Source organism: Elephas maximus, chromosome 7 (genome assembly GCF_024166365.1).
Source record: "Elephas maximus indicus isolate mEleMax1 chromosome 7, mEleMax1 primary haplotype, whole genome shotgun sequence".
NCBI lineage: Eukaryota > Metazoa > Chordata > Mammalia > Proboscidea > Elephantidae > Elephas > Elephas maximus.
In genome coordinates this window covers 62,307,562-62,318,367 of record NC_064825.1, presented here as the reverse complement: position 1 = coordinate 62,318,367, position 10,806 = coordinate 62,307,562, and the positions used below count along the sequence as shown (strand labels likewise).

The following is a 10,806-nucleotide window of genomic DNA, read 5'->3' as shown; positions in this document are numbered from 1 at the left end:
ATTTAGTTTATTTATAGGTCTCAGTGCTCTAGGATCACAGTCAATAAGACACAATGGACAAAGACTAGGATAAAAATCAGAAAATTGCAGATGAGGGTCAACCTGGCCACTAGCTGGGTGATCCTGGCTAAACTTCTTAACTTCTGAGGCTACACTTTATTCAGCTGTATATATTATGTCAATAATAATATTATTTCTTTCTACAACACTCTAATTAGAAAACATTGTTACAGTAGAAAATGATTTTATTTGGATAACTGTATTTCAATTAGATCCTCAGTATCAGTCATATAGTGCTTTGTATGGTGATTAGATTGATATTTCACACTCCTTCATAAAACAATAATATTTCAACTACAAATATTTAATAAATTTACAAAAGGTGACTATTCCCTAATTTGAAACTCCTGTGTCATATTACTGTCAAGGATAACTGTATTTCTCCTTTAAAATAATGTTCTTGTTTAACTGATAGACTTTGTGAACTATATAACTAGATATCTCTTTTACATATTAGGTATCAGAAAGCAGAAAGGCTAATCTCTTATTAACTAATTTCTAAGTATAGCCAACTTCATCAGTATAATTGTTCAATGTCATTTATGTTATACTTACTAAAGAAATGGACTGGATTCAAACTTTGGGGTTCACATTCTGATTCCACCACTTCGTATGCAACTTTGGGTAAGTTACTTAACCTTTCTGATATGTTTCCTTATCTATGAAATGGGAATAATAAAATACTTAATATTATTTCATGGAAATTAAAACAGAAGTATGTATATAAACTGCTTAGTCCTGTGTCTGTTGTTTAAAAAAAAAAATTTTTTTATAGTAAGCATTAAATAAATATTAGCTATTATGCTAATTTTAAGTATGTAATGCTATATTTATACATTTTTTTAACTAACCAATCCTTTCGTTATTTGCATGAGTCTTAATGTTTTCTAATTTTTACATTTAGAGGCACTTTGAATGCTTTATTGTAAAAAATAATATTAGGACAAAACAATACATTATTTCAACCAAGTTATCTGATGCTTTTAATAAAAGTGATTTAAACCTACAGAGGGACTCATCACTGCATATAAATATATGCTTTTGGGGGGGTTTTAAGTAAACATTAAATTTTTAAAAACAAAACTTGAAAATTTTATTTATAAAGACTTCCATGTACGTATTTATGAAAATGAAACCATGAAATTCATAGCTTTTTTAATGCAATATTTTCATCACAGGCTCTTTTTGAACCAGCTACATCATCTCATGGATTCCCTGGTAGATGGAAACCACACTGCAGTGACAGAGTTCATTTTATTGGGCTTAACAGAAGATCCTACCCTTCGGGTCACCCCCTTCATGATCGTCGTATGGATCTATCTGGTGACCATATCTGGCAATCTCAGCACAATCATCCTGATCAGAATCTCTTCTCAGCTCCATCGTCCTATGTATGTTTTCCTGAGCCACTTGGCTTTGACTGACATAGGCTTTTCATCCTCTGTCGCACCCAATATGCTTATAAACTTCCTGGTGGAGAGATACACAATCTCCTATCTTGGATGTGCCATCCAGCTTGGTTCAGTTATTTTCTTTGGGTCAGCTGAGTGCTGTCTTCTGGCTGCCATGGCCTATGATCGCTTTATAGCAATCCGCAACCCACTGCTTTATTTAACTAAAATGTCCACCCAAGTCTATGTCCAGCTATTCACTGCGGCTTGTGTATGTGGTTTTCTCAATACTTGCTGTTGTACTATTTTCTTTGATTCCTTATACTTCTGTGGACCAAATCAGGTCAATGGTTTTTTCTGCGACTTTGCTCCTTTAGTTGAACTTTCCTGTTCTGATGTCAGTATCCCTGCAGTGGTCCCCTCCTTTTCTGCTGGCTCCATAATTGTGGTCACAGTGATTGTCATAGCCATCTCCTACATCTACATCCTCATCACCATCCTGAAGATGCACTCAACTCAGGGCCGTCACAAGGCCTTCTCCACCTGCACCTCCCACCTCACTGCAGTCACTCTGTTCTATGGGACTGTTACATTCATTTATGTGATGCCCAAGTCCAGCTACTCTGCTGACCAGAATAAGGTGGTATCTGTGTTCTACATGGTGGTGATCCCCATGTTGAACCCCCTCATCTACAGTCTCAGGAATAATGAGATTAAGGCTGCTCTCAAGAGACAGGTTGGTAGAAAAATATTTTCTTAATGAAACCTCTTATTGGTTTGATGTAATAATATACCATTAATGTAATTTTAAAAGAAACTTGGATCCTGTGGGCAAAATATATCTGCATATAATTAGCCTGTATGAGGCTTCATAGTATATGTGGGGGTGGATCTTCAGACAGTAAATCAGAGAAAATAGTGAGTTAACTTTAATGAAATTAATTAAATTAAATTTATCATTAAGAAACACAAATTGGCTCACATGAAAAAACCTGCTGAAAATGTTTTTTTAATATTTATTCATATATGATTTTTCAAAAGCAATTCTATGTCATAAGTGAAAGTTATTGTACTTCCAAACCTTTAAAGCTGTGTTCATGTTCAACATCAGGTTACGCTGAGATGAGCCTGATAACACTAGCTTTGCCTTGACTGAGCACCTTCTGAGGGGAAATAACAAAGTTTAACCAGACAGTAAAATTGCTAAAGACATTGTACTTACAGAAAGGTTACCTGCTGGGGATGGTCTTTGCGGACTCGTAAAATTCCAGCTGTTTTTCTGGGTTCTAACTCTAGCCTAGCCTTGGATTGAAGATGTCCCTAGAGTCTTTTTTTTTTTTTTTTTACAGAGTCTAAGAGGAGCCCTGGTGCTGCAGTGGTTAAGAGCTCAGCTGCTAACCAAAAGGTCAGCAGTTTGAATCCACCAGCTGCTCCTTGGAAATCCTATGGGGCAGTTCTACTTTGTCCTATAGGGTCACGATAAATTGGGTCATCATGAGTCAAAATTGACTTCGTGGCAATGGGTTTGGAACCCTAGTGGCACAGTGGTTAAGAGTTCAGCTTCTAACTCAAGGGTCGACAGTTTGAATCCACCAGCCACTCCTTGGAAAACCTATGGGGCAGTTCTGTTCTATCCTATAGGGTCACTGTAAGTTGGAATTGACTTGACAACAATGGGTGGTGGTAGAGTGTAAGCATAAGACACCACCCTGTCTAACCTGTGAATTGTTCTATCAGATCAGAAGGCATGACTTACTCTGAGGGAATAAGCAGGGTTCCCAAACTCATCAGGAACTGAGTGGAGCAAAAGCAAAAAAGGATTTCTAGGGGAATCCTGCAAGCTGGATAAAACTGAGTCTGCGAGGAAGAAACTAATGGAGGAATTTGTTTATGATCAGGCTCACATCCTGTTCTTAAAACTCCAGGGGACTGAACTCTTTCCTAGCTGAAAGGGTGAATGCCTCTCAGGACAGGCAAAATTAACCCCTATATGTTGATGACTGCTGCATTATTTTTGTTTCCTGTCTTTACTTAAGGATTCAGACACAAATTGCATCTTTTTGCAAACAGAAACAGAGAATTCCTTATTCAGGGTTGTCTAGAAAAACAGAACCAGTAGAGAAAGAAAAAGAGAACAGGACTTTGAACCTTCTGTTCCAGCAAATACAGGACTGGTAATTTTAAGCAACTCTCATGGTGAACAGAGCTAAAGAGAGAGGGATTTATCTAGCTGAATTGGCTCACATGATTATAGGAGGTAAACTCGATGCCTTTGATACATTGAGAATCATGGTGATGCCACGTGTTACAGACTAGAACTGCTCTAATGGTTTTCTTGGGTGCGATCTTTACGAAAGCAGATTGCCAGGTCTTTCCTCCACAGCACCACTGGGTGGGTTGGAAGCATCAACCTTCAGGTTACTAGCTGAAAACAAACCGTTCGCACCCCCCCCCCCGGGCCATATATATGTTCTGTAGTATTTACAAATAACTTCATTGACATCAAGTTGGTTCTGACCAAACTGCCCTATAGAGTTTCCAATGTTGTCATCTCTATGTAGAACACTGCCACGTCTTTTTCCCACAGAGCAGCTGGTGGGTTTGAATCGCCAACATTTCGGTTCATAGCTGAGCGCTTAGCCACTGTGCCACCAGAGAGACAGAGAGAGAGAAACAGAGAAGTTGATTTTGAGAAATTGGCCCACAGAATTAGGCAGCCTAGGAAGACCAAAATCCATATGTCAGGTAGAAGGTTAGAAATTCTAGCAATGCTGTCTAGGTACAGCGCTGAAGCTGAACCTTCTTCTTCAGGAAACTATTGTTTGATCTTAAGGCCTTCAAATGATTGGATGAAGCACATTCACATTGTAGAGGGTAATCCGCTTAGTTTAAGGTCAGTCGATGAAGTATTAATCCCATGTAAATACCTTTATAGCAACCTCTAGACTACTGTTTGTCCAAACAACTGGGCACCACAGGCTATTCATGTTGACATAAAATGAGTCATCACAGGGCATTAATCATTTCATTCATTCAAAAATTATACTGAGTACTTCTAATATTTCTGGTACTGTGTGGGCCATTGGAAATATAAGTGACAAAGTGTCTGCCTTCCTGGAATTAGTATTCTAGCAGAGGAGGCAGATGAAACAAGCAAAAAGTACATGATACAGACAATTAGAAGTTGGTGAGTGCTGTGAAGAAATAAAAAGCAAAGCAGAGTAAAGGAGACTGACATGTCAGTGTAGACCTTGCTGAGAAGGTAACATCTGAGCAAAGGGTCAAAGCAGGTGAAGACACTTCATGGCAGCTGTGGTGTTGCCTGTGTACACACACACAATTGACCTTTGAGGCTTCTGTTCCAGCAATGGGAGGCTTGGTAATTTTAATCAACTCTCATGGTGAACAGAACTAAATAAGCTTGATGAAATACGAAATACTTCATAAAATCACATTAGAGCTGACAGGATAAAAAGTGAGCACCGAAATAAACTGTGATTACCCAGAGAAGTGGGCTCAGCACTCACAAATGCTTTTGTAAAGAGGAGATTTGACAAGTAGAAGAAAAAGCTAAGAACTGGGGCTGTGGATTTAGTGTTCTTTTGGGGTGAGAGTGGCAGAACTCAAAGCCTAGGGCATGTCTAAGTGAGAAGTCTAATTCATACACCTCATATACATCATGATGGTCAGGAGTAACTTGAATAAATACATGAACATCCTATCTGGAGAAAGGCCTTCATTCCAAGGCTTTATTTTTCCTGCCAATAATTAAAAACATCAAAGAGTGAAAAAATAATATCCAACGCAAAAGGAAACAAGAGATTAAAAAAAAAAAAAAAAAAACATGGGAAGCAGTACGAAAAACAGACCACAGGAAAAGAGTCACTCAGACCGAGATAAGGGAATTAACGGACAGAGACTGTAATACTGCTAAGCTTAAAGAATTAGAAGAAGCTTAAAAATAAACACAATCAATTCTACAAAATACTAGGAAACCAAATCAAAAAACATATTAAAGGATTATACACCATGATCAAGTTAAATTTATCCCAGGAATGCTAGAGTGGTTCTACATTAGAAAATCAATCAATGTAATACTTTTTTTTTTTAATACAGCAAATTAATAGAACAAAGGAAAGGACCACTTGTTCATCTCAATCAATATAAAAGAGGCATTTGACAAAATTCAACACCTTTTCATGATAAAAACACAAAACAAGATAGGAATAGAAGGGAAATGAGTTTTCTTTTGTGTGTGTGTGTGTAGCTTCTTGCCTTGCTTCCGCAAAAGAGAGAGAGAGGAAAAAATCAGCTTGGGGGATTTTTCTCCTGGGCCCTGGAGAGTTGTTACAGTTTCCCTTGTTACAGTTACCCAGGGAAGAAGCCAGTTCTGCCAGTAGAAAATGTCAGTCATACAAATAGAGGAGCCACTTTAGAGGGCATTGGTCAGTTTCAGCCGGTGAGGGAACTGGTCAGTTATTATGCAAATAGGGTGTATAAAATCTGCCCAGAAGGGCTGAGCCACTTGCCTATATAATCACCATCCGACAGAGGTTGAGAGGGTACCTTACTACTATCAAGAAGAGACTGAAGTGGAGTGTGTCTTTTGGACCCAGGGTCCTTGTTCTGAAAACCTCCAATACCCAGGGGACAGAGAGAGCTGTAACAGTGAAGTGGTGGCAGCAGAACCAGGAAACCAGTGTGAGACGGCATGATGGGCTGCCTGGCCCATGGAGTGAGGCAGCTACAATACGCTTGAAGGCCCATGGAACAAGAGGACTGAGGGCCTTCAGGTAGGAGGCTTGCTACATTTGTGGGGTACCTCCAGGAACTTGTTGGTGGATCTAAAAAGCTTTAGGTCAGACCTGAGGTGGGGCAGAGGCTAGGAAGAGGTCAGGCTCAAGCAGGGGCAAAGGCCAGGCCAGCAGTGGCAGAGGTAGAGGCCAGGTCCAAATTCCGAGAATGAGGGTTTGGCAGCAGCAGCCAAACATAAGCTGTCTTGACTGAACAACTATATCCTGAGTTATTCCTGTTACTTTTCTCATGCGAATTTTAAACCTTAAAACCGAGGTACTGCCGTAACTGAAATGTGTGACTGTCTTACTTATTTAGTGCTGCTTTAATAGAAATACAACAAGTGGAAGCCTTTAACAAACAGAAGTTTATTCTCTCACAGTCTGGTAGGTTAGAAGTCAGAAATCAAGGCACCAGTTCCAGGGTAAGGCTTTCTCTCATCTCTGGAGAAAGGTCCTTGTCATCAGTCTTCTCTGGTCAAGGAGCTTCTTCTCAGCACAGAGACCTCGGGTCCCAAGAATGTGCTATTCTCCTAGCTTTTGTTTCTTGGTGGTATGAGGTCTCCATATCTCTCTGCTCTGCTCACTTCCCTCTTTTATATCTCAAAAGAGATTGGTGTAAGACGCTATATAATCTTGTAGATTGAGTCCTGCCTCATTAACATAAGTGTTTCTAATCCTGCCTCATTAACATCATACAGGTAGCATTAATAACACACAGGATAATCACATCAGATGACAAAATGTTGGACAATCACACAATACTAGGAATCATGGCCTAGCCAAGTTGACACATATTTTAGGGGGACAGAATTCAATCCATGACAGTGACTTCAGGCCTAAATTAAAACTCCATTCTGAATTAAATTGAAATCTTCATTTCTACTGTTCTAAATAAAAAATACAGTCTTTCTGTCAAAATTTAACTGCTTATAACACAAAGGGAGCAAGAGTAAGGATTTCTCACAGGGATGAGGAATTGTTTGTCGAAGGTGTTCATTAAGAACGTTTACTCAGGGGAAGAGCCAAGATGGCAGAGTAGTCAGACTCTTCCGGTGATCCCTCTTACAATAAAGACCAAAAAAAAAAACAAGTGAATCAATTATATATATATGACAAGCTAGGAATCCTGAGCATCAAAGGTAAAGTTAAGAAATCAGACTGAGTGACAGGGGAGGGAGAGACAGTGTAGAAGCAGCAAGGAGTTGTCGAGCCCTTGGCAGCACCTCAGCCCCAATTCCTGGAGTGACTGCGGCAGGGCTGAGGGTAGTTTTCAGGGACACTGCCACTTCTCCGAAAGACAGCAAGGAAAATGGCACGCCCCTGACCCTATGGCGTGTCTGCAGCAGTGGTGGCTATGGTGTTTAGAAAGCAGCAGCTTTAGCAAAGAAAGCAAGTGTGGGATGCACTAACCCCAGGAGGCAATCTCAGTGCGGACCCAGCCAGTGCACACAGGCTACACACGCCTCTGGAATCTGAGATAACACAGTGTGCTCTTGGTACAAGATAAGTGATTTTGTCTAATTTACCACATGGATATAACAGCTCCTCTTTTTGAAAGAACTCTCTCCTAACTATCTGATTCCCCCACCCCCTCTGTCCCAGCTGGCTTCCTTACATGTTCATTTAATCAGCCTAAGATAGGTTCTGCTGCGCTTCCTGAGCCATTCTCCTGGCCTTGGAGAAGGAAGAAATTAACAAGAGGGGAAAAAATACGTTGTCAACTCCCCTAATCTGGAAATTCAGAGCAGAAGTGGCTCCAGTCCAAGTGCAAGTGATCCACAGACTTTGTCTTTAACCCCTGCATGGATCCAGGTGGCTCCACTACACCACATAGGATCTGGCTGCTACAGTGCAAGGGCGAATCTGTTTGAGGCCTAACTGTAACTGTTTCAGCTACACAGTGGAGAGGCAGGCTTTGGACATTTGATACTGCTCTGTCTATTAAACAGGGCCTTCGCCTACCCAGAGCAGGGGCCTGAAGACTGGAGGCTCCAACCATGGCACCCAGCCACCCGCGAAAGGACTCCAGGATAAGTGGTGCCTACCAGTCCTTACAGGTAAAAGCATTGGGTGCCTATGGTACGGCTGCAGAGCCCACCCACCTCAGTGTTATAGAGAACAGGGACGTGCCTTCCTCCGACACTTGGGGGAAGGTTGTCAGCCCCTGCCTTCCTCAGAGTGTGACCCCCTGATGCTACCAGAAATTTGTGCATAAACCAATCACCACTGCTCCTCTAAGATAGTAGGAGAGAGTCTACTCCACACACTAGGTAACCGACTATCAGGACACCTAAGCTGAATCGATACAAGAATAGTGAATGGACTCCTAGACTCATATACCAGGTAACAGCTCTAGCCATCTGGTAACAGGACATTTCTGCTTCAAAGGCTCCAATAATCAAGTTAGCTCACTCTAGTAGCCTATATGGGTATATCAAAACAAAACAAAGCAAGAAAATAGGACACAATGAGCAAACATAAAAGAAATTACTACAATAATTTATAGATGGATCAGAGACAACAGTCAATATCAAATCACATAAAGAAGCAGACCATGATTCTTTCAACTCCCAAAACAAAGAATCAAGGACTCTCCCGGAGTAAGATGTATTCCCGGAATTACCAGATGTAGAATACAGAAGATTAATATACAGAACTCTTCAAGACATCAGAATGAGATCAGGCAAAATGCACAACAAGCCAAGGAACACACAGATAAAGCAGCTGAAGAAATTAAAAAGATTTTTCAAGAATATAATGAGGTGCTGGCATAACTGGATATCCATTTGCAAAAAAATGAAACAGGACCCATACCTCACACCATGCACAAAAACTAACTCCAAGTGGATGAAAGACCTAAACATAAAGACTAAAACAATAAAGATCATGGAAGAAAAAATAGGGACAATGTTAGGAGCCCTAATACAAGGCATAAACAGAATGCAAAACATTACCAAAAATGACAAAGAGAAACCAGATAACTGGGAGCTCCTAAAAATCAAACACCTATGCTCATCTAAAGACTTCACCAAAAGAGTAAAAAGACCACCTACAGATTGGGAAAGAATTTTCAGCTATGACATCTCCGACCAGCACCTGATCTCTAAAATCTATATGATTCTGTTAGAACTCAACCACAAAAAGAAAAACAACCCAATCAAAAAGTGGGCAAAGGATACGAACATGCACTTTGGTAAAGAAGATACTCAGGCAGCTAACAGATACGTGAGAAAATGTTCTCGATCATTAGCCATTAGAGAAATGCAAATTAAAACTACGATGAGATTCCATCTCACTCCAACAAGGCTGGCATTAATCCAAAAAACACAAAATAATAAATGTTGGAGAGGCTGCGGAGAGATTGGAACTCTTATACACTGCTGGTGGGAATGTCAAATGGTACAACCACTTTGGAAATCTATCTGGCGTTTTCTTAAAAAGTTAGAAATAGAACTACCATACAACCCAGAAATCCCACTTCTCAGAATATACCCTAGAGAAATAAGAGCCTTTACACGAACAGATATATGCACACCCATATTTATTGCAGCTCTGTTTACAAAAGCAAAAAGCTGGAAGCAACCAAGGTGTCCATCAATGAATGAATGGTTAAATAAATTATGGTATACTCACACAATGGAATACTACACATTGATAAAAAACAGTGACGAATCTGTGAAACATTTCATAACATGGAGGAACCTGGAAGGCATTATGCTGAGCGAAATTAGTCAGAGGCAAAAGGACAAATATTGTATAAGACCACTATTATAAGATCTTGAGAAATAGTATAAACTGAGAACACATACTTTTGTGGTTACAAGGCGGGGAGGAAAGGAGGGTGGGAGAGGATTATTTACTGATTAGTTAGTAGATAAGAACTACTTTAGGTGAAGGGAAGGACAATACTCAATACATGGAAGGTCAGCTCAAATGGACTGGACCAAAAGCAAAGTAGTTTCTGGTATAAACTGGATGCTTCAAAGGTCAGCAGAGCAAGGGCAGTGGTTTGGGGACTATGGCTTAAGCGGACTTCTAAGTCAATTGGCAAAATAATTCTATCATGAAAACATTCTGCATCCCACTTTGAAATGTGGCATCTGGGGTCTTAAACGCTAACGAGCGGCCATCTAAGATGCATCAATTGGTCTCAACCCACTTAGATCAAAGGACAATGAAGAACACCAAGGTCACACGATAACTATGAGCCCAAGAGACAGAAAGGGCCACATGAACTAGAGACTTACATCATCCTGAGACCAGAAGAACTAGACGGTGCCCAGCCACAACCGATGACTGCCCTGAAAGGGAGCACAACAGAGAATCCCTGAGGGAGCAGGAGAACAGTGGGATGCAGACCCCAAATTCTCATAAAAAGACCAGACTTAATGGTCTGACTGAGAGTAGAGGAATCCTGGTGGTCATGGTCCCCAAACCTTCTGTTGGCCCAGGACAGGAATCATTCCCAAAGACAACTCATCAGACATGGAAGGGACTGGACAATGGGTTGGAGAGAGATGCTGACAAAGAGTGAGCTACTTGTATCAGGTGGACACTTG

At 40.5% G+C, this 10,806-nt stretch overlaps 1 protein-coding gene across 1 annotated transcript; it reads left to right on the top strand.

Moving 5' to 3' along the window:
* The first annotated feature begins 1,266 nt into the window (after positions 1-1,266).
* LOC126078865 (olfactory receptor 478-like) lies at positions 1,267-2,211 on the top strand. The gene has a single exon (XM_049889671.1). It carries the CDS (start codon positions 1,267-1,269, stop codon positions 2,209-2,211), a length of 945 nt encoding a protein of 314 aa, XP_049745628.1.
* The last annotated feature ends 8,595 nt before the right edge of the window (positions 2,212-10,806 follow it).

Excerpts from the sequence above, each read along its gene's own strand:
- LOC126078865 (XM_049889671.1), top strand. The coding sequence starts at position 1,267 with ATGGATTCCCTGGTAGATGGAAACCACACTGCAGTGACAGAGTTCATT.